Here is a 22,703-nt window from a genome sequence, read left to right on the forward strand (position 1 = left end):
TAACAGATATACAATCTCAAATCGAAAAGTATGTGGAAAGTAGAAAAATGTCAATAAAACGGACTATTCTGACCAGACAAGATATATAATCTTTCAACTATGGATGCAAATTGATTCTTTTGTTAGTCTTCATTAATCCATGGTTACCAGGTCCTGGGTTCGATCCCCAGGTGGAGCGGTCCGGGTCCTTTCTGTGTGGAGTTTGCATGGTTTCTCTGTGTCTGCCTGGGTTTACTTCGGGTACTCTGGTTTCCTCCCACAGTCCAAAGACATGCAAGTGAGGTAAATTGGAGATACTAAATTGTCCATGACTGTGTTCGATATGACCTTGTGTGAAGTGATGAACCTTGTGTAACAAGTAACTACTGTTCCTGTCATGAATGTAACCAAAAGTGTAAAACATGATGTTAAAATCCTAATAAACAAATAATCCATGGTTACCTTCTAACCAACTAGCTTAGTGTTCCATCAAAATATAGTTTTCTTATCAACAAGCCTTTAGTTGTGTAGAACAGTAGTATGAACATTTGTGTAGTTGTAATATAAATGAGTTCTACCTTTATACCTCATCTAAAATAATTTTAACATTGACTTTTTTGTCAATTATCAGTTGATCATTAACAAGTCAACTTTATTCTTATTTTTTTATATACGCTTTAACAATCTGATAACACTGAACCCCTGAACTTATGGTAGACTGGTCTACACTGCAGACAGGCCAGTCTAGCATCCAGTCTTTTACTATCTCTCTTGTCTCTTACTCATCTCTTGTCTGCCAAGCTTGCTCTTTACAGTGACATGGAAACTGTGTCTTGCAGGTTTGCCTATGATTTACAATAAACGTGATCTGGCCAGATCAGTACTTGAAAACATCTTCTGTTCTAGCCTTTCTAACTTGACATGATGTGCTTACGTTTTCTTTTCTTTTTTTTGAAGCTCTGTCATCTCCTACTTACAGAGTGTAATAAATAGAAACCTGATGATTTTTGATGACTGATTTGAGACATCATTAAATGAAGCAGGCTTATATTTATTGATTGATTTTAACAACTAATAGTAACTGACTAAACAGTTCCCACCCCCTCATCCTCCCTTCTATTCTTTTTTCATTCAAAGATGTTGCCAAACTCAGTAACCAGAAGGAAAACATTCGGATCGTTTTCTGGAGTTGATATTGAGTCTGCATCAGATAGTTCTGATTATTTGCCAAGTATTGTTTTGGGCAAAGTTATGTGTTAGCTCTCTGTTTCCGTTGAACTTCTATACAAAGAGCTATAAGGAAACAGCCTTGAGAGGAGGAGCTGATGTGTTGGGCCCCCAGCATGTGACGTGAGAAGAATTCCAGAACTCCATAAAAGTTTTCTGTTGAACAGGAAGTGACTTTCAGAGTTTGGCATGTTCCCTAGATAATGCTGTCATTACAGTATTTTCTGCTGCCTGCCTCACTCACTCTCTCTTTTTTGGCATCTGGTGAATTATTCCTTTTTTAGACCTGAATTCTATTTTTCCAGATGTTGCATAACAGTTGCCTTAAAGGGCCTGAACAGAAGTATAATCTAGTGTTATGAGTGAACATGGCTACCTAAAGATCCCTAGCACGAAAAAAAAAATGAAATAGCTAAAAAAAAATAGCGAATAGTTTTGATTACTTTTTTACTATCTGTAATTGAACAGCTTGCTTTTTTGGCTCTGTAAAAGCAGGGGAAGATTGCCCACTGTTGACAATGGAGCAGGAGTTTTCAAGGAAACCAATGCTATTGTACACAGGAAACTGCAGTTCCTGTTTAATTTTTTGTCCAGGCTTTGCATTGGGGTGTTTTTGAGCCTGTAAGCTTTTACAGAATTTCTGAGTTTAGAGTAACTGTATACATGTCCAGAAGACGATGATGAAAACCGAAGGTGTGCTATGTGTTTTTCTTTTGATGTAGAGAAGCAATGTGTGTTGAATGTGACATGGGGTATTATCTTTATTATTTTTACTGCCATGCATAAATCCTATAAAGCTTCCCTGAATCATTTAAATTTATAATAATTGTATTGGTATAGTTGACCAGCATTTTAGTTTATAATAACTTTATTTTTGATGTGGTCAATAAATAACAATAATAAAATGCTGTGGTCACGTTCGTACAGCAGAATAATGTGGTTGTCACACCCGTTTGAAGTGCTAAAACCAGATTTGTCCATATGCAGATTGCTTATACAAAGAGTGACAACTGTTCCTCAGCTTTTGGCATTTAGCTGGTCACTCACAAAGTTGAGATGTGAGTGCTTGATATTGCTGTGCGTACAAGAACCACAGTGTACTACTAACTATTTGATAACGTCACTGTACACACAACATACGCTTCTGCTGTACTGCTGTAAGTCCTGACACTTTAGTCAACTTTATGAAAGTTGGTAATTTGTCAGGATGATGCATTGATCTCTTGTTTATTCTCACTTTCAATGTAGTCACGGTCATGCCAGTGGAGTTATTAACAGTTTGTTTTTTGTGTATTAGGATTTTAACGTCATGTTTTACACTTTTTGGTTACATTCATGACAGGACAGGTAGTTACTCATTACACAAGGTTCATCAGTTCACAAACTTAATATCAAACACAGTCATGGACAATTTAGTGTCTCCAGTTCACCTCACTTGCATGTCTTTGGACTGTGAGAGGAAACCGGAGCACCCGGAGTAAACCCACGCAGAGGGTTAATAACAGTAGTTTTGTTGTCTGGATGTGTTTTAAATGCTGTGCTCTTCACTAAACACTTCATGAAAAAATCTAAACTACCAACGGGGGCTACTGTTTGTGTTGTTTGCTTATTAAACTCATGCTTTTATTTGTGTGTCGTATTTTATAATGTATTTTTAAGGCTCCATAACATTACACAGTGAACTGATTTTGGTTACATGCTCATGCAGATAGATCTTGTTTCACTCACAGGTTACTTGTAAACAGCTGTACAGTCACCTGATGGCACGGTGGCGCAGTGGGTAGCACTGGTCACCTCACAGCAAGAAGGTTGCTGGTCTGGGTCTCTGGTCCTGCCAGGGTCCTTTCTGTGTGGAGTTGGCGTGTTATTTTTGTATTCTCTCTGTCTTCTCCCTGTGTCTGTGTGGGTTTCCTCCGACTCCTCCAGGTTTCCTTCCTCAAGTCCAAAGGCATGCAGTCAGGCTAATTGGAGCTACTAAAAGTGTGTGTGTGTGTGTGTGTCTCTGGAGAACAGTCTAAGTGACTTTGACCATGTCATGGTTGTTGGTACCTGAAAGACTGGATTAAATGTAATAAATATGATACATGACAGGCATAAAATCCATAAATTCATGGACCCAACCTGTCTTGTTTCAAAAGATTAGGCTGGTGATTGTGTTTGTGTGGTACAGTGGTAAAACATGCTAGTGAAACCACTTTTGAGCTCTCGAATTTGAATCTCAGTTCTACTAGCCAGGCGCCTACACAGACATGATTGGCTATGTCTGAGGGAGGGCGGGACAAAGGGATTCCTCTTTGTTGCTGGTCAATGGCGCCGGCACACAATACTGATCCTTATGTGAACTCACCTCAGGCAGGTGGAGGAAAAAAGCAATTGACTACTGCACACATTGTCGAAGGGGGCATGCGTTGTTACGACACTCCTTAGTCAGAATAGGGGTCTGTAGCAGTAGAGATACAAATGGGTAATTAGAAATGACTAGCTAAGGCGATAAGGGGAAAAATGCATGAATAAAATAATAAAGAAAAAGTCCAGGTGGGTGGTAATGGTGTGGGGAATGTTTTCCTGGCACACATTAGGCCTCCTAATACTAATCAAGAATTGTTTGAATGCCACAGCTTATGTCATTATTGTTGCTGGCCATATGCGGCCCTGTACCAATTTTCGCTTCATGAATTTGCTGCTAACAAATCCTAAACTGATGAAATCTTGCGAACATAGAATCCAAACCATATGGAACAAAGATGTTCTGAAGCAAAAGTGGTCTAACCCAGGAATTGCACAAGTTTACCAAATATTTAGTTCATAATGCTATAAAAATAAAAGTCTGTGATATTCTTACTATTTTAGTGTCTATTTACTTGTGACTGAACCTTGTTAAGCACTTGCCGAGACATCTGTAAAATCACTCCACAACAGGAAGACATCGCGAAAAACTTAAAAGCATCCATATGCACATATAAAGAGGATTTTGATATTAAGTGTTTAATTTCTATAAGAAGCTGCGTGTTAAAGAAAATATCATTAATTGTGACCATTGTCATGGTTTATGCTGAGTCTTGTCTTGTTTGTTTTTTTGTTCTGTAATCACTTATGAATCCATGTACTGGACTGCATTTTTGGTGGGCAGTTACTGGTCCTAAAATGTTATGGATATGGCAGTGTGCTATTGCTGTGCTTCAGGACTCTCTAATCTATTCTACAGGAAGTAGTTAGGCTAAGTAGGGGCCCTTCCCAGTGCAGATCTTTCCTGTTGCACTGATTAAATCCGGCTGTGATTTAGCATTTTCCTGCAGCTCTGTGGCTCCAGAGTTAAGACTGAACCAAGCTGCATGTAAAAATGACAATAGGAGCTTTACATTTCTTATAGGTTTTAGACTTCTTAGACTAAACCTTCATTCTTCTACCAAATGTGTAGACATTTTGTGCATCTCAGTATTTGCAAAGATAATGCTGTCTATAAAACAGTGTAGTGAGTCCCAGTATTTTACTCTGATGTTTGAAGTTAAGACTTGACCTATTTATGGCTCATAGTTTTCAAATAACTGACTGAAGCAAATTACAGCTTCTGTCTGGACAACCGCTATATTTCACAGAAGTCTTCAACCAGAGTAGAACATGGTTGGATGAGACTGGTTGGATGAGACTGGTGTGGAGACACTTCGATAGCTGTCTGTGTAAGACATTTCGTGTTAGAACTGGGTAATATGGTTAAGAGAAAACGGTGGCCTCAACACCTTATCAGACATTAATCTACACAACATGGCCAAAAGTATGTAGACACCTGACCATGAATTTGTTGGATATCCCATTCTGAAACCATGGCCACAACAGCCTGTACTGTTTTAAGATGTATTTTAAGTGTGTCTAGTGTGATTGGTGCCCGTTTAAAGAGCTTTTAGAATGTCAGTCACAAATGTTGGATGACAAGGCCTGCCATGCAATCAGTGTTTCAATTCATCCTGAATGTGTTTAATGGGGTTGAGATAAGTACTCTGTGAAAGCTATCATAGTGTCTCCACAACAGTCTCGTCCAACCACGTCTTTACGGACTTTATTTGTGCATTGTGGCACAGCCATGCTGAAACGGTAAACGGCCTTGATCATACTATTGTCAAAGTTAAAACATTTAAGACTCATTTTAGCCTTTTTTTGTTTTGGGACATGTTTTTGGATTTCTTGGTTTTTGAACAGTATGCTCAGTATTCTGCTGACATGTTAGCTGCTTATTTCCATGTACAAAAATGACAAATTATCCAGTTGAAAATGAATCAGTAATGTATAGTAGGTCTGCGTAATCAATGATACTTTGGATTTTAATTATTTCTGCAGCTAACATTTTTCTTTACGTTTATTGTGGGTTTTCTTTTTGGCCCCTGAGCAAAGCCCTTAAGCCTCAATTGCTTGCATCTTATTCAATCCTAATTGTAAGATGTTTTGGATTAAAAAAAAGAGTTGACTAAATGGCATACAGTTAAGGGATTTAGGTTTAATACCATGTTGCTTGTTGTTCTTGGCTTGTTCATCTTATGTCTGTGTGGGGTTTGTTAGGTTTCTTTTTTTATTTACCAAATACATGCAAAGATGAATTGACTGATCCAGATTAGGTTTAAGCAAGTGGAATATGTGTGATCAGGAGAAGCAGCTGGAAAGCCAGGGCTACTCATCTGGTTTTGGGATGTAAATCCTTTGTATCCAAAAGGCTCGGCAGCTAATCCGCAGGCAGCAGCACTTTCATGCAGGACCTGTGGTGAGTTTTCCTCAGTGCCTTTAGCTTGCTATACCGAAGGCAGTGTTCTTCTAACTGCTTTGTGATCTGAGATTATTTTACATTTATCAAGTTAGGGGAAATATGGCTTGTGTCCTCTGGGAGGTTTAAGTGTCTCAAAACAAGATCAGAGGGACCGATATTGATTAAGACTGCTCTTTAAATGGCCATGAACCCCCTGCTGGACCTTCATGTGTCCTTGAAGATGAGCTGTAGAAAAACACGTTTGTTTAATTAAAATATTTATTATTTGAGTATTATACATTTAAAATAAAAGTGTTTAATAGGCTTTGTAGTGCAGCATTTGAGAGAGTGACTTGGAGTTTTGCTGTATCATAATAATTCATAATGGTTTTTAAATCAACTGGCTTTTTATTGGTGAGCTGACTAGACAGAAAGGAAATATCATTTCCATAAGTTGTACTGTAATTAAACTCAGCATAGGCAGAACTTGTGTTTAGGGCTAAACATATGGTGGTTGGATGATGTAGGTGTTTGATGTGGGAAGAAAAGAAACTTGATCTCTAAAGTGTCTGCTGATGTTTTGACCTGAGGAATTGAAGTCTCTTGTAAAAGCTTCATTCTTTTGTAGTTTTATGTAGCTGGGGGAACTAAAATTTGACTTGTGACTGGAATGTTTTCCTAAGTAACAGGTAATTCTTGTTAGGTCATCCATGTCTGCTTCTGGATTTTATACTCCTAACCATATAAAAATGTCAGCTATGATGTTGGTTGATGCTTTTGCGTTTTAAATGCATCATAGTTCTGTTGAAGTCACTTCGATTAAACCCAGAGGCGAGTAAAGTTGCCTGTCGCATGTCATTTGTATAACTGATATGGAAATGAAACCTTGTGTCTAGTCTAGCAGCATGAGAGATTTGGGTTTGTGTTTTTTCAACCAATTGTATTTGGTAGGAAAACAGATTTTGCTGATTTCAACTTTTACCCCCCACTGCATGCATGTATGCGCACACGTACTTGTGTGTGCGCCTGTGTGTGTGCGCGCATTCATTTCTGACTAATGCACATGACCAAGTAAAATAAATCCATTAGGCTTGACATTATTATAAAAAAAGTAATGATTAATAGAATGGAGAATGGCACATGATCCAATCATGGATATGCAATGTCAATGGTGCCTGTCCCCTGTGTATTTCATCCTAATCCATCAGTGCTCCATGCTCACATTTGCCTGGTATTATAAAAAGCAACACATCATGCATTCTAAAAGGCATCAGAAGTGCAACAATGGTGCTTTCAATTGATTACTCTGTGGTTAATCGATACATGCAGGTGTCTTTTTAAAGATATTAGCCTTTTTGTAATATCGAACACTTTTCTGTACTTCTATACTGCTGGTGTGGGCTTTAAAGCAAATGGTGTCAAAGGTCTAAGGAGAATAATTTATAGCTCGGCACTAAGGTTTAAGTATATAAGTTATTGCTCTTTTTACAGCCCTGCTTTTTTAAGCAAACCTGTTTTCCAGAGGATGAAACAGGATCAATAGCAGAACAGTGGTAGACTGTGCTCATCGCAAAGATTAAACAGGTTTTTTCAGTAAGACGCCTGACTCCTCACTGATAAACGTCTTTGTTTGTGATTTTTAATGTGTGATTTTGATGAGTACATAATATAGTTTTCTGCATTCTCTGAAAGAAACTGCCACATGCACGCTAAAGGTAAGCCCAAAACTAGCTGTCTCTGTAGAGATCTGTTGGTCTGCTGTCAGTACACATCAGGTACTGGTTATTGGTTAAGTGATTAATCCTTGACACACATTTTGAATAAAATTTTAAATGACCTACAAATCATACATATATAGCCTACCCAAAACCAAGCATGTCATGTTTTAACTAGTATGTTAACTATTTTATTTGTCAAATGTTCTACATGTAATCTGCTTTTATTAGTGTGTTAAGTTTCTATTTTTAGCCAAGCACTTTGTGATGGCTTATGCGATATTGACTTCTCAATGTCATATTTTCAGCCATTCTAATCAGGTTGCAAGTCAAAAGCATTAAAGTGTAAGTTAAGTGTGCTTTGTTTGGATCATTAGCACTTGTAGATTAAATTGACTGGTCATTGCTTAAACAGCAGATCTGATGAATGGCAGTGCATTTTTCTACCTATGAACCATGCTGCCCATGCTCTTCAGAGAGCCCCTGCTCTGCATTCTGCGCACCCAATTACTTAGCCTTGCTTTCATTTAGCTACAACATTACATCATCCCCTGGCAGACTATATTTTTAGCTCGCAGAAACCATTGGCCAGGAGCAGATCGAATTACCAGCCTTTATACAGGCAGTGTGATGGATGACTGTTGGACCACCCCCTCCATGCACTCCTAATACTGTCAGAGCTCAGACTTGGAGTGTAGACCAGTGAAGAATGGGCCACAGGCCAGAGGCTGAATGCATACTTTGTGTGTCCATTTTGTACTCTTGTTCAAGCACTAGACATTTTAAAGGGTGCTGCCAAGAACCCCTAACAGTGTTTTTTTAAGCTGAAGGCATGTCTCTCTTATGAGCCCTGCTAGGTTTAAGGTTTTGTGGCAAAAAAGAGGTTGCTAGATCACTGTCTGGTGCATTTGAGGCTATGCAGAGATGAGCCAGCTACACCCACACTAGTGGTATCCATGTTTTTAGCTCTTGTATTTATATTCTGATCTGTTTTGTGTTTTTAGGTCATCAGTAAAGTTCAGTGCTGTCGTTGTTTGTGCACTGTGTAAGTTGGGTCTGCTTTATTCTTTGTCTGGTGATTTTTCAGAAGTCCTTCCAAAACAATCAAAACAGGTGGCATTAAGTTGTTCATCAGGCAAGGTTAGGTAGTTTACAAGCAGTAAGTCAAAACCTGTTGTTCTGTCTTTAAACATAACATTCTACAAAAGTAAAGAAAAAACATATCAATGTAACCCCAAAAACACCAGAATTCCATTTAACTGCTAAGCATAAAACCCTACACACTCACATTCCAAGTTTATAGTTTATTCATGTTCAAGTCTGCTGCTGCTTTTTCTCTTGACTGCTCCCATCAGGGGTCACCACAGCAGATCATTCATCTCCATTTTGCCCTGTCCTGACCATCCTCCTCTTTCACACAAACCACCTGCATGTCCTCCCTTATCACACTCATAAAGCTCCTCTTTGGCCTTCTTATCCTCCTCCTGCCTGGCAGATCCATCCTCAGCACCCTTCTCCCTATATACCGCTCGTCCCTCCTCTGCACATGCCCAAACAATCTCTCCTCCCTAACTTTGTCTCCAAAACATCCTATCTGCACTGTTCTTCTCGTAAACTAGTTCTTATCATCCAGCTCACACCCATTTTTTGTTAGTGCCACTACCTCCAAGCCATATTCAATATATATGGATATCTACTTGTTATACAATTGACTGTCTACCACAAATTTTGACTTTACACATTGAATTCATCTGATCATTTTATTTTCCACTTTGCTTCATAGGCTATTTTGAATGACACATTCATTGATTCCTCCTACAAAGTTAAAAGAATTGATTGGCTTGCTTGGCGACACGGTGGCTCGATAGGTAGCACTGTCTCCTCACAGCAAGAAGGTCCTGGTTTCGATCCCCAGGTGGAGCAGTCCAGGCCCTTTCTGTGTGGAATTTATGTTCTCCCCGTGTCTGTGTGGGTTTCCTCTGGGAGCTCCGGTTTCCTCCCACAGTACAAAGACGTGCAAGTGAAGTGAATCGGACGCACGAAATTGTCCATGACTGCTTGACATTAAAAACTTAAACTGATGAACCTTGTGTGACCAGTAACTACAGGGGTTGGACAATGAAACTGAAACACCTGTCATTTTAGTGTGGGAGGTTTCATGGCTAAATTGGACCAGTCTGGTGGCCAATCTTCATTAATTGCACATTGCACATTGCACCAGTAAGAGCAGAGTGTGAAGGTTCAATTAGCAGGGTAAGAGCACAGTTTTGCTCAAAATATTGCAATGCGCACAACATTATGGGTGACATACCAGAGTTCAAAAGAGGACAAATTGTTGGTGCACGTCTTGCTGGCGCATCTGTGACCAAGACAGCAAGTCTTTGTGATGTATCAAGAGCCACGGTATCCAGGGTAATGTCAGCATACCACCAAGAAGGACAAACCACATCCAACAGGATTAACTGTGGACGCAAGAGGAAGCTGTCTGAAAGGGATGTTCGGGTGCTAACCCGGATTGTATCCAAAAAACATAAAACCACGGCTGCCCAAATCACGGCAGAATTAAATGTGCACCTCAACTCTCCTGTTTCCACCAGAACTGTCCGTCGGGAGCTCCACAGGGTCAATATACACGGCCGGGCTGCTATAGCCAAACCTTTGGTCACTCGTGCCAATGCCAAACGTCGGTTTCAATGGTGCAAGGAGCGCAAATCTTGGGCTGTGGACAATGTGAAACATGTATTGTTCTCTGATGAGTCCACCTTTACTGTTTTCCCCACATCCGGGAGAGTTACGGTGTGGAGAAGCCCCAAAGAAGCGTACCACCCAGACTGTTGCATGCCCAGAGTGAAGCATGGGGGTGGATCAGTGATGGTTTGGGCTGCCATATCATGGCATTCCCTTGGCCCAATACTTGTGCTAGATGGGCGCGTCACTGCCAAGGACTACCGAACCATTCTGGAGGACCATGTGCATCCAATGGTTCAAACATTGTATCCTGAAGGCGGTGCCGTGTATCAGGATGACAATGCACCAATACACACAGCAAGACTGGTGAAAGATTGGTTTGATGAACATGAAAGTGAAGTTAAACATCTCCCATGGCCTGCACAGTCACCAGATCTAAATATTATTGAGCCACTTTGGGGTGTTTTGGAGAAGCGAGTCAGGAAACGTTTTCCTCCACCAGCATCACGTAGTGACCTGGCCACTATCCTGCAAGAAGAATGGCTTAAAATCCCTCTGACCACTGTGCAGGACTTGTGTATGTCATTTCCAAGACGAATTGACGCTGTATTGGCCGCAAAAGGAGGCCCTACACCATACTAATAAATTATTGTGGTCTAAAACCAGGTGTTTCAGTTTCATTGTCCAACCCCTGTACCTGTCCTGGCATCAATGTAACCAAAGTGTGTAAAACATGACAATAAATTCTAATAAATAAATACATTTTACAAGCTACACCTGCCATGCAAAAGTTGGTCCACCACCCAAACAACATCTGGGCTGTGGGATTCTTTTGGCGCTCTCTTTTTATAAATGGGATCCAGGGGCTGGGAAAGTGTACAGAGCCACAGAACAGTAATTGTATACCCATAAATGTATGGTATGTGTAGCTTAGAAAGTAAACAAAAATTGTACAGACAAGATAGATGCACCTAATGTATATGTGCTGTTTTCCGTAGCAGTTCGCAAAAACACGCAAGCAGTTTCTGCCACCACAAATTGCCTAGAGAGAAGGGCCCTGTACTTTAATTGGAAACAGTGTGGTTTGGGGAGCCCCAACTTGGAATGGAGAAACTCCAGTGGAGTGGAAGAGAAATTCTGAGTCAGTGCATTTGAGTCAGTAGCTAGTATAGTTCAGAGCAGTGGAACCAGGAAATAAAGAGGGAGGAGAGGCGATGAGAAGAAGCGGCGAGGAAACTAGACACTGCTAAGGGAAATGCAAGTCCCTGTGCTTGGCTGGAAGCATGCCTGAGTACTGACATCACCACTGGAGCAGGAACATCCGCACTTTCCCGCTCCATTCAGTTATCACAGACCAGTGTCACATTTACTGGCCCACAGACACATTTAAACTCATTGTCTAGTTTTTTCAAAGTTTACTGCACTGGTTGCTATAAGTAAACACATTTATTTTTGTTGGTATAAAGTTACTATATTAATGCGAATGACTCAAGTGCTTGTAAAAATCTCACTATCCACCCACAATCTACCCATGACTCAAGTCTTTCAGCTGGGAGAAAAGAGGGGGGATTTGTCAGACGGGAAGCCCCAGAGCTTAACTCGGGGACCAGTAACTCTTTATAGCAGATGTCTCTGGGTTGGGAAGGATGATGTGACAAGATCAGTTTTGTTATTCTGGATGACTTTTTCTTAATCCGTTATATATGCAGGTAGCAGGTAGTGTTGGTGTACAGGTCTTGGGTTTGATCCATGTCTCTGGATAGTGTGTGAGGAGTTTGGCATGCTTTATTCTTATTCACATAGGTTCCCTTCAGCCCTTCAGTCACTGCAGTGCTGTACACACAAAGCCTTGCTTCTCTATTGTTAGTCCACAGCTGCGGGTCAAACAGGTTTCAGGTAGTTACTGACGTTACAGTCGGCCTTTAGAACAAAGGGGACAGCTTGAATCTGATCTACTCGCGGTGTCACGTGAGCAACAGTTTATTTATCCTCAAACAAAGCTCAACTCGGGTCTGCCCAGCCCCCCCCCCTGACATAATTGCCTGTCTCTTCAATTATTGGCAAACTGTTTTTGGGCAGTTGTCTACCATAAATACAGTTCTCTGCTGCAGTATTGCTTCCATGTCATTAAAATGATACATTTGTGTGCTATCACAATGATCCATTAAACCATGAATCACACTGATTGTTAGGCTTGTTGGCTTTTCTTTCATCATGCTGTTGCTTATAGATTTCTTTATATCTCACAAAGCTAAACAAAGTATGATACAATGATAACATCAATTAATTTTGTTTTTTTGAATTTACAATTGTGTATCATAACTATTCAACCGTTTATGGAACAAATGGCCGAACATGTTTGCTTCCTTTTAAATTAGACAACAGGCTTTTTTCACAGTGTACATTATAAACTCATATAATCCTTGTTCAGCAAAACACCTGAGCATTAAAATGTATTATTTATATATTATTTTTGTATTAATCAATTGGATTGTCAGTTTAAAATACTGCTTTACATTTACATTTTCAGCATTTAGCAGACGCTCTTATCCAGAGCGACTTACAGAAGTGCTTCTATAGTAAACATTTCATTTCTCAAGTTTAGGAAAACAACAGTCGAAGAACACAAATCTGCTAAAACCTGTTAGAACCAAAGTGGCTTTTTTTTTTTTTTTTTTATAAATGGAAAAGATTGTTAGTAAATAAGTACAAGTCAGCCTAAGTGTTTAGTAAAAAGGTGGGTTTTTAATCGTTTTTTAAAGACAGTGAGTTCTGTAAAATTGTAGGTTTTCTCTATTCTGATTAGTTAATAGTTGAGGGTTAATTTCTTTTACGTTAGTGCTCTTGAATTTTTAAATATGATTGGTCCATCATTACCAAGTATGACTGACTACAGGGCAAATGTTCTTTTTGGTCAGTTGCATCTAATTAACATAGCCTTCTAATGAATAGATTAAAATGTGTTCATATTGATTAGAAGTAATGCTCTTCATTGGCATTCACTGAAAGAAAAAAATATGTTAAAGTATCTCTTAACTGATAACTGACAAGTCTATAGATTTGTCATTGATTATTTAAATAATATAAATGCATAATATACTTATCCTTTTGCATTTAGAATCCCCAAATGTGTCTGTAAGCAGAACTGCTGTATATTCACTGATGGTGGGTGAGGGTGTGTTTCAAATCAGCATTTTGAACTCTGTAGAGATCTGCAGCTTTGCTCTCAATTCAAACCAAGCATCAGCTTTTGGAAATGAATTGAAATAATATTTTATAACTGACAGCATTAATCGTACAATGACTTCTTTGTCGGTTAATTGAGTAATCATTAATATCGCTAACATGAAACCACCTGATGGACATCTCACAACATTAAATATAAAAATAATAGAGGGCCAAGACATTCTATAAGAGTAAGAGAATTGTCTGCAGTTTGTGGGCCTCAATGGTCACACCACCGCATTGTTAATTATTTTCCTTTAGCAGCACATTTGTTGTGCTTTGTTTCTTTAGTTATTGAATTGGGAAATGCAAATGATTTCTAGCTTCTAAAATTTCTTACTGGATTTTTTGTGTATGTTTGCAGATGTAAAAAAGGACTGGTCAGATCACGCACTGTGGTGGGAGAAGAAGAAGACATGGCTGCTGAAAACCCACTGGACGTTGGATAAGTATGGGATCCAGGCCGATGCCAGGCTACTCTTCACGCCCCAGCACAAGCTGCTGCGCCTGCAGCTGCCCAACATGAAACACATGAAGGTCAAGGTGAACTTCTCTGATCGTGTCTTTAAGGCTGTGTCAGACATCTGCAAAACATTCAGTAAGTACAGCTCCAGGTGACTTTTTTTTTTTTTTTAATGCAATGGTAGGAACTAATGTAGAGAATTTGAATCAACTGCACATGTTGAACTTTTCCATTATTACCTGCTCATTGCACTTGTATTTATTTTGGAGGGCTTTTGTTTTGAAAGTGCTCCAAGTTCTATTTAGTGAAGAATGTTTGCTTATCAATACAGCACGCTATTGATATCTAGAGCTGTGTTTATATTTAGCTCATGTGACCCTGACTAGTGGTTAGAGGGTGAGTGCAGTTTATGTCAATATCTGGCTGCGTCAGTTCTCTGGTCTCACTAAGCTTGGGTTAGAACAGACCTGGGCATTGTACGACCCGCATGAGGTCAGTGGCGATTAAAAATCAGACGTAAATAAATGTACGTCACACATGCGATTGACGGGACCGCTATTTCTTTACATTTACTTAATTTTCAGTTTATGTGTGTGCAATATATCTAGCTTCACCGTAATGTGTTGGCGAACAGAGCTGGGTGCGATTGATGGATATGATAGAGTTTTTAACACGACATGGACTTCTAAGTATTTACTAACTTAATGATCACAATTTAAATTAGGGTTTAAATCGATGTAGTAGTACTTAACACAAAGAAATCTGAAGCTTCATTAGCTAAACTGCAAAAGCAGCATGGACTTTTCATTAAGTTCTACACATTCAGGACTGGAGCAGTCAAGACCAGCTTTGTGAATTCCAAAAACGAATATCCAACAAGAACAAAGGACTGAGAAACAGACTCCAAACAAAATAGCATTAACATTTTGTGCAAAGTTAATTTAAAAACCTGCACATTTTGTTCACAATTGTTTTCAAGGAATTTGCTTAAATAATAAAATAAAATAATGATATACTGTTGATGTTTTTATTCTGCCTGCTTCTCATTTTCATTGCCTGATTGTAACATCTATTCTTAACAATTACAGCTTATCAAAACTGTACAATTTACAATTTATTATTATTGAGCAGAATTAAGTTCCCCCAATAGTGTGGGAGTGCCCTCCACAACAGTCCCAGTTTCTCATGTGGCCCCCTGGAAAATGTAATTGCCCACCCCTGGGTTAGAAGTTACTACAAATTACTGATTGATATCTTTTAAATCCCCTGCAGTTTTCAATTTGCCTCTAGTTCCAGCAGTAGAAGCTACAGTTTCTGATTTAACATTCTTTTTGATTGGTTTGGAAATGCTTTTGGGGGTGGGACTATAAAGGTATTGGAACGATTGTTACTTTCTGTATGTCTTGGCAGTGCAGAGTATGAAAGATAGATAAGATAATGTTTGTGTTTCATCAGCTGTGTAGGATATCTGTGCAGATTTTTGCAATAAGAGACGATCTTGGCTGATAAATGCTGGTGCTGGTGTTGTGTATGCAGTACTACTCATAGACCACAAAAATATCTTTGTTCTTTTCCAAGTTTGGCATGCCTCTGTCTCTGCCATAATAAATCTATTTTAGCCTCAGCATGACTTAAGGCAAATTGCTCTTGGCTGATTTTACGCATGGCTGAGTGACATGTAGTAACTTACGGAGGCTGTAGAGGTTCATTTTGTGCATCTGGGTTAGGCAGCTGGCAGGTGTTATGCATTTTAAATAAATCAAAACTTGAAGAATAATTTCTTAGCCCAAACTAAAACCGCACTGAAAAAGGGAAGTTGTAGTTGGGTCATTCATTCATTGTCTGTTTTAACACTGCTTTATCCTGGTCAGGGTCACGTGTGTATGATTAAATTGGGCAAAATGCAGGAAACATCCTGGACAGGTCAATAGTCCATCACAGGATACACACACACATTCATATCTGGGCAAATTTTAGTAGCTCCAATTGGCCTGACTGCATGTCTTGAGGGGTGAACCCGGAGGACCTGAAGGAAGCCCACACAGACACATGGAAAACATGCAAACTCCACACAGAAAGGACTCTGGATGCCTGGCCATAGAACCAAACCAAGGCTCTTCTTGCTGTAAGGCAACAGCTCTACCCACAGCACCATTGTGTCGCCCCAGTCAGTGGTTAATGTTTTAGACTGGTAATCATAAGATTGCCAGTTCAAGTCCCTTCACCAGTAAGTTTCCACTGTTAAGTCCCTGACCCCTTTACCTTCAGTTGCTCTACTTGAATTTACTTTGAATAAAATGAACTTCTAAATGCCATAAATGTAAATGAAGCGTGTGCTCTAGATATTGATGGAAGTCTTTTTCCATGAGTCATGTGACTCAGTTTGACCGTTTCCTGTCCTTATGGCTCTTGCTTGCTGTGCTATGCAGCTTTATGAATAGGATAGGGACAGACAGGAAGTTTACAGCCATCCAACTGGCTGCAGTTCCAGACAGTCAGTCAGAGCTCTTGGATGCTTCCTACAGCTGTGAAAGACACAGACAGGGATCATTCAGATCTCAATTTTGATACAGGAATCTGGCCTTCTGTGCCTTGCATCTAGTGCTTGACTTTCCTCCAAAATCTCTATTCCTTTAATCAGTTTGTCATGCAGTAGCAGTTTCCCACAGCTGATGGAGTCCAAGGGTTCAGTTTACTGCTGCGTTGGCTAATCGAGTGCTTGTAAGTGTCTTGCACCCTTGGAACGCAACCAATTTAAAAAGTAACAGTTTAATGGTGCTTGCTAATATTTGCCATGAGTTCACTACATGTATTTTAATGTCCATTTAAAGCAGAAGAGGTGAGCTCCTATTAACATTTAGGCTTGTCATGACAAGTTCAGTTTTTGGAATACCCCGAGTTTGGCTCTAGCTATTACCCCCTGAGACATAGACAATTATGTTGGTGTAGACAACCGACCAGCCGATAACGCCACGAGAGTGGTGTAATTGGATAAAAGACCTTCTTCTTGATATTCTCCTTCAGTTCTCATTGGTCTGTAAATTTGCTATATCTTTAAAAAAAATCCACCTTTTATGTTTTGTGTGTTTTTAAAAATGTCATTCTTATCATAACTGTATTTGAGTTCTAAGGTGGAATGTAGTGTTTAGTTGCTATACTTTTCTCCAAATGTGTGTCCATTTGAATCTAGTACGTCTCTGTGCTCAGTAACAGGTGCTCTGGGCTGGGATTTGAGACAGGCTCTATTACATTCTGCATTCTTCTCATTACTGTTGCTTTCTTTTTTTCCTTTCATGTGATGGATGAAAAGAATATCTGTCTGTGTATTATTGACCCCCTCCTACGCTCTTCCAGGAGGGTGTGGAGAAAACTACTCCTATCAAACTTCTGCCCAAACAGATGCCTTTGCTTTCTAGCACCTTCATGCACCACAGTTTTATTACAAAGTAGTCATCCAGTTTACCTTAATTAATTTTTTATGATGGCATCTTATCTTCGTTTTGGTAAAGTTAAGCAGCGACTGTATTTATATACAGTTTATTACAGTTTTAGATTTTGAATAAGTACAATGAATCCTGGTGAAATTGACCATTTACATAACTGGGAGGTCTAGGTCCACTGTTGTGTACATAAAAGGAATGGCATTGAATGTTATTTTTATAACTACAAGGAGCCGCAGTCCTAACAGAGTATAACAATAACTTACTAATTCTAGCCAAGCATGTGTCACCTTTTTTGTGTCAGTCTTATTTCTTTTGGTTTTGCAAATATTCTTGGTAATTATCAGCTCATAAATTGCTCCCATTCACCCTATCACCCTATTTTAAAATTATTTAAAGATTTATATCTGCTAGAAAGATGTACTGGCTAAAATTTATACCCATCTGTTAGCAAAAAGTTATTGTGAAGAACTTAAATTGGGCTGTGGTCTATTTCTCAATTCGGATTAATCACATATTCCTGTCTGTGGATGGAAGGTAAACAGGACCGTTCAGACTGTTCAGACTGTCATCGGTCATGAGATGGGGGTTTGTCAGTGCCCACGGCATGAGTAACCTGCATATGTGTAAAGGTGCCAGTAACGTGGGGGCGTATGTTTTGATTTTAGAGACACATGCTGCCCTCAAGGCGATGTCTTTTCCTTCGAAATTCGTGGTTATTTCGGCAAAGCAATGTCAGTCCTTATTCCGCACACAGTTATTTTTTATGAACGGAATTAATAGGAAAGGCATTATAACACAGTGGTAAATGTACTTCTGTACCAACTTATTTGAATGTGTTGCAGGTAGGGCTGGGCGATTTTCACGATTAATTCAGTTAATTCGCATGAACGTTTTCACCCGATGTTAGAATGTGATTGTTTACATACTTTATATTTTAATTAAAATACCAACATGTCATGAAGCAGAAACTGACCAGACGCTCGCGGAATATAAATCAGGGAAAGTTTAATGTAAAAAGGATGAAAACAGTGTACAAAATCAGGTAGAGTCCAAAACCAGCGAAAACCAAAACAGTAAACGGAAGACAACAAGGATTATACACGGTAACGGTTAGATTCAGTAATAAGGAGCGCAAACACGATCGGCAAAACGAGACACAAACAGAAGAGTTTAATTAAGATTCACTGAATCAAACACAGCTGAACTGAATCAAAATACGGAGCCGATGAGCGCGATCAGGATTGCCTGGAAAGTAACGAATTACATTTACTCGCGCTACTGTAATTGAGTCGTTTTTTTTGTGTACTTGTACTTTTTAAAGTAGATTTTACAGCCTGTAATTTTACTTTTACTTAAGTAAGTTTTGTACTAAGAATTGTAATTCGCTACATTTTAAATCACATCCGTTACTGAGTAAAAAAAATCGCGTCTGGGAAACTGCTGCAGTGAATTCTGCGATAGGGAGTCGGATCTTTTTTCTCGGTTCCTTTTAAAGAGCCGTATGTATGTAACGACTCCCAAATGCACGAATCGGTTCCTTTATTTTGGCTTAAAGGGCCGTTCAATAGAATCGAATCATTCTACGACACATAATAGTGGTTAATACAGTTTGAAAGTTTTATGGGACTAAAATGACACATTACACATCCTTAAATGTTTAAAATGTTGTATCCACCCCCCAAATCACAAGAGGACAAAATCAAAGCTGAGCTGAGTGATCACTTGATGCCCCCCCATGTAGATACTGATACAGACTCACTCAGTGATGGAAACAGCACAGTACAGGCTCGTGTTCCTTTTAAGAAACCTGTAAAGAACTTTTTGTAGTTTTTTTCCTAATGTAAGGAGGTTCTGCTGAACATTATTTAAAATAAAAGTTGTTTGTGAGCTATTCTTAGATATAGATAGATAAGGATATAGATAATTTAGATCTGTTTTGTTTTAATTATTGTTAATTATTGGGATATCGTTATTGTTATAAAGTTTGAGTCCGTTACAAGGATAATTATAGGTGGTGCTGTTACTATTTTTGCACTTCTGCAGCCTTTAATTACAATGCAAAAAAAGACATTTGAGTCTTATTTTAATTGCATTATACAAGAACAAAAAAAAAAATAGAAATCGTAATCGACAATCGGGTGTAATTTTAAAATAATCGAGATTTTTTTTTTTTTTTTTGCAAAATCGCCCAGCCCTAGTTGCAGGCATCAAATACTATATTTGTTTAAATATAGTACCAACAGTATATATTGTTGGTCGGTGAAAAGATTGAAAATCTTTTTTACTTGTGTATAATTTATTGGTTTAATACAGGTTCAAGAGATTTTACAAATCACAGATTTTTGTTTTATTGCAAGTTTCAAAATGTCCCAACTTTTCTGGAAATGGGGTTTGTAAATGTTCCACACTGCAGCTTTAATATACTTTTGTTTTCTGTGCCCAACATGCGCTGTGATACATAGGCATTCTTCAAACCATATTTCAATTGTAAAAAAGTGAAATAAAGTCTACATCAATTATCTTCTGAACCATTTAATAATGTTACAGATTTTTATTAAGATATGACTTAATCATGATCTATTGTATTGGGATTTCTCAACTGACATTACAAGGCCCCACTCAGAGCTCTGACCACATTTCTTACACTTAGCCTGTCACAGCACTCATCTGCTCCTGGTTGCTCACATATGGCTGTATAAGGCCAGAGTCAGTACTCAGCGGAGTGAGAGAGGGAACATTACCATCTGGTAGTTCTTAAAACCTCTGGAATGCTTTTGCTTTAGTAACACAAACTAAACAAGCATTTCTCACCAAGCCAAGAAGTCTCTCTCCTCCCCTGACACATACTCATTCCCCTCCCTGGCTGTCTGAATGTGGAAATGTGGGGGAAGTTCAGGCTGACTTGCAACAAGACTTTTAATACCATCTAATGAAGAACCAGAGGGTTTAAAGCATGACCGTGACTTTCATTCAGTACAGTTACTCCTGAAGTGGTCAGATAATTTATTCAAAGATTAACTAGATCATCAGATAGTTAAGATGTATTACTTGTTTCCTAAAAAGCATTTTCATCTTAAAGCATTCGGTTGTTCTATAATTGGTTGTTGATATTAAATGTAAGATCACACTGGTAACAGGTGATGGAATCATGATTCTAATATTAAATATCAAAAGGATCCACCAAAGGCTCAGGCTTTGCAAGCGATGATGGGTCGTGGCTCACAACTGTGTGTCAGATTCTATAAGAGAATTGTATTTTGTACAATATAAATTTACTTCAATTAAATTTCTCTCATTTTTCCTTATTTTTTTCTATTTGAGGTGATTTTCTTATAATTTAAAACTTTCTTTTATCCTTCTCTACCAGGGGTGGCAATAATTGTTTAGTGAAGGATATTTACAAAACTCAGTTATATTGGTCAGTGAAAACATAGCAAATCTTTTCTTTCTACTTTTCAGTTAAATAAAGGTTTAGGAGAATTGACGTCATAGATTCTTTTTATTGCATTTTACAAAATGTCATGACTTTGATCAGGATGAAGCGCTTAGTAAAATCGATTAATCAATATTTGATGATGTTTATTGTTCTGAATATTTTGGTAAAGTATTTATTTTAATGCTCTCAATGTGCGCATAATATTGCTGCAGTTCTAAGCGTACAGCTGGCCGACTTTATATGTCAGACTGTAGGACTTCGATGACAATAACGCCTATTGTCTTGCAGATATTCGCCACCCGGAGGAGCTTTCTCTGCTGCGCAAACCTCGTGACCCCAAAAAGAAGAAGAAAAAACTAGAGGAGAGTGAGGAGGAGGCTCTGGAGCTGGAAGGCCCTCTGCTCACCCCTGGATCAGGTAATTCTGACAGCCATAGATAACTATACGATTAGTGAGTCATGGTGAAATAGAGGCTGTTGTACTGATCAGTGTTTGCATGTTTGTCCTGAGATCATACGAAATTCTAGCGTTCAAATGACTCCATCAGAGAGCTAGTGTGTTATTCAGATGAAAGAAGCATCACGAGAAGAGCGCTCGTAAAATAGGATCACATGCTGTATACTTGCCACTTATTACAATTTGCTCATTTGTACCCTGCACAATTATTTTTATTCATTTATTTTTTGCTTTTTCCACTAAGTGGGCTGCTGCTCAAGAAATGTCAGCATTCAACTTTCTGACTCCCTATTAAAAAGCATGTGTGTGAAGCTTTGCAGAGATGCCAAATAGTGTAGGTAGTGCTATTTTGGATCATCAGCAATACCGCTGAAAGTCATGATGGACAAAGGGAGCTATTCATTAGTGAATAATGAACGACTTCTCACTGTTCTCCTACCAAACATTTAAATCTGATTTATGCAGCTATCTTGGCCCTTTTAAAAGTCTTACGGATTACTTGATGGTTGCTTCAGATTGTGGGAAAACATTCACTTCTGAAGTGGTTGGCCAGTGCAAATGGGTGTGGCTGGCACTTTCACGTACCTGCTCTAAGATTAGTAAATAAATAGTGTATTTGGAGCATATTCAGTGCCCAATCTGCACGCCACCATGCTAAATACTGTGCCAAAATAGTACACCACAAATAGTGTTGCAACTATTTAAAAATTGTTTGGGATGGAGATGAGACTGTTTGATGCAGTGTTTTACAACAGTGAAGCTTTGTATTAAAGTAATTAAATTAAAGTATTCAGTATTAAAGTAATTGTCAGTTTGTTGATTTTTTTTAATAACTCATATACGATTAAAACATGGTACATATACAGCACATGATACAAGACAAATAAAACTAGCATAAAACACTAATTCCTGCTGTCAATATCATAAATGTGACAACATGGTGTTATGAAAACAAACAAACATTTCTATTGGCTAAAGTACAGTCAACTCCAGAATTATTGGCATCCCTGGTGAAGATGAGTAAAAAAAGAATTAGCTTAATATAACACTAAAAAGCTAAAACAGTCTCATCTTGACACACTCATCAAAGTAAAGGTATTTTAAACAATTAATTATTTTAAACAAATGTATTGCCCAGGTGGCACAGCGGGATAATCCACTAGCACACCAGCACCGAGATTCTGAACTCCCCGGTTCGAAACTCGGTGTTGCCACCGGTTGGCTGGGTGCCATCTGGCGGGCATAATTGAAAGAAAAAAAAACAATAAACAAAAAAACTAATGTATTGTTATTACATAGTTCTTGGTCTTTTTTCTAACAGTATGCAAACTATATGTGA

General features: G+C 38.7%; 1 protein-coding gene across 5 annotated transcripts in view; it reads left to right on the forward strand.

The window, feature by feature from the left end:
- The window catches only part of fermt2 (FERM domain containing kindlin 2), a 63,757-nt gene that overhangs the window by 5,870 nt on the left and 35,184 nt on the right, over positions 1-22,703 (forward strand). For all 5 annotated transcript variants that reach the window (XM_063007001.1, XM_063007002.1, XM_063007003.1 and 2 more), the window contains exons 3-4: positions 13,931-14,164; positions 21,197-21,325. In XM_063007001.1, coding sequence (XP_062863071.1) covers positions 13,931-14,164; positions 21,197-21,325 — 363 coding nt within the window. The remainder of the gene's footprint in view (positions 1-13,930; positions 14,165-21,196; positions 21,326-22,703) is intronic.

This window comes from Trichomycterus rosablanca, chromosome 13 (assembly GCF_030014385.1).
Source record: "Trichomycterus rosablanca isolate fTriRos1 chromosome 13, fTriRos1.hap1, whole genome shotgun sequence".
NCBI lineage: Eukaryota > Metazoa > Chordata > Actinopteri > Siluriformes > Trichomycteridae > Trichomycterus > Trichomycterus rosablanca.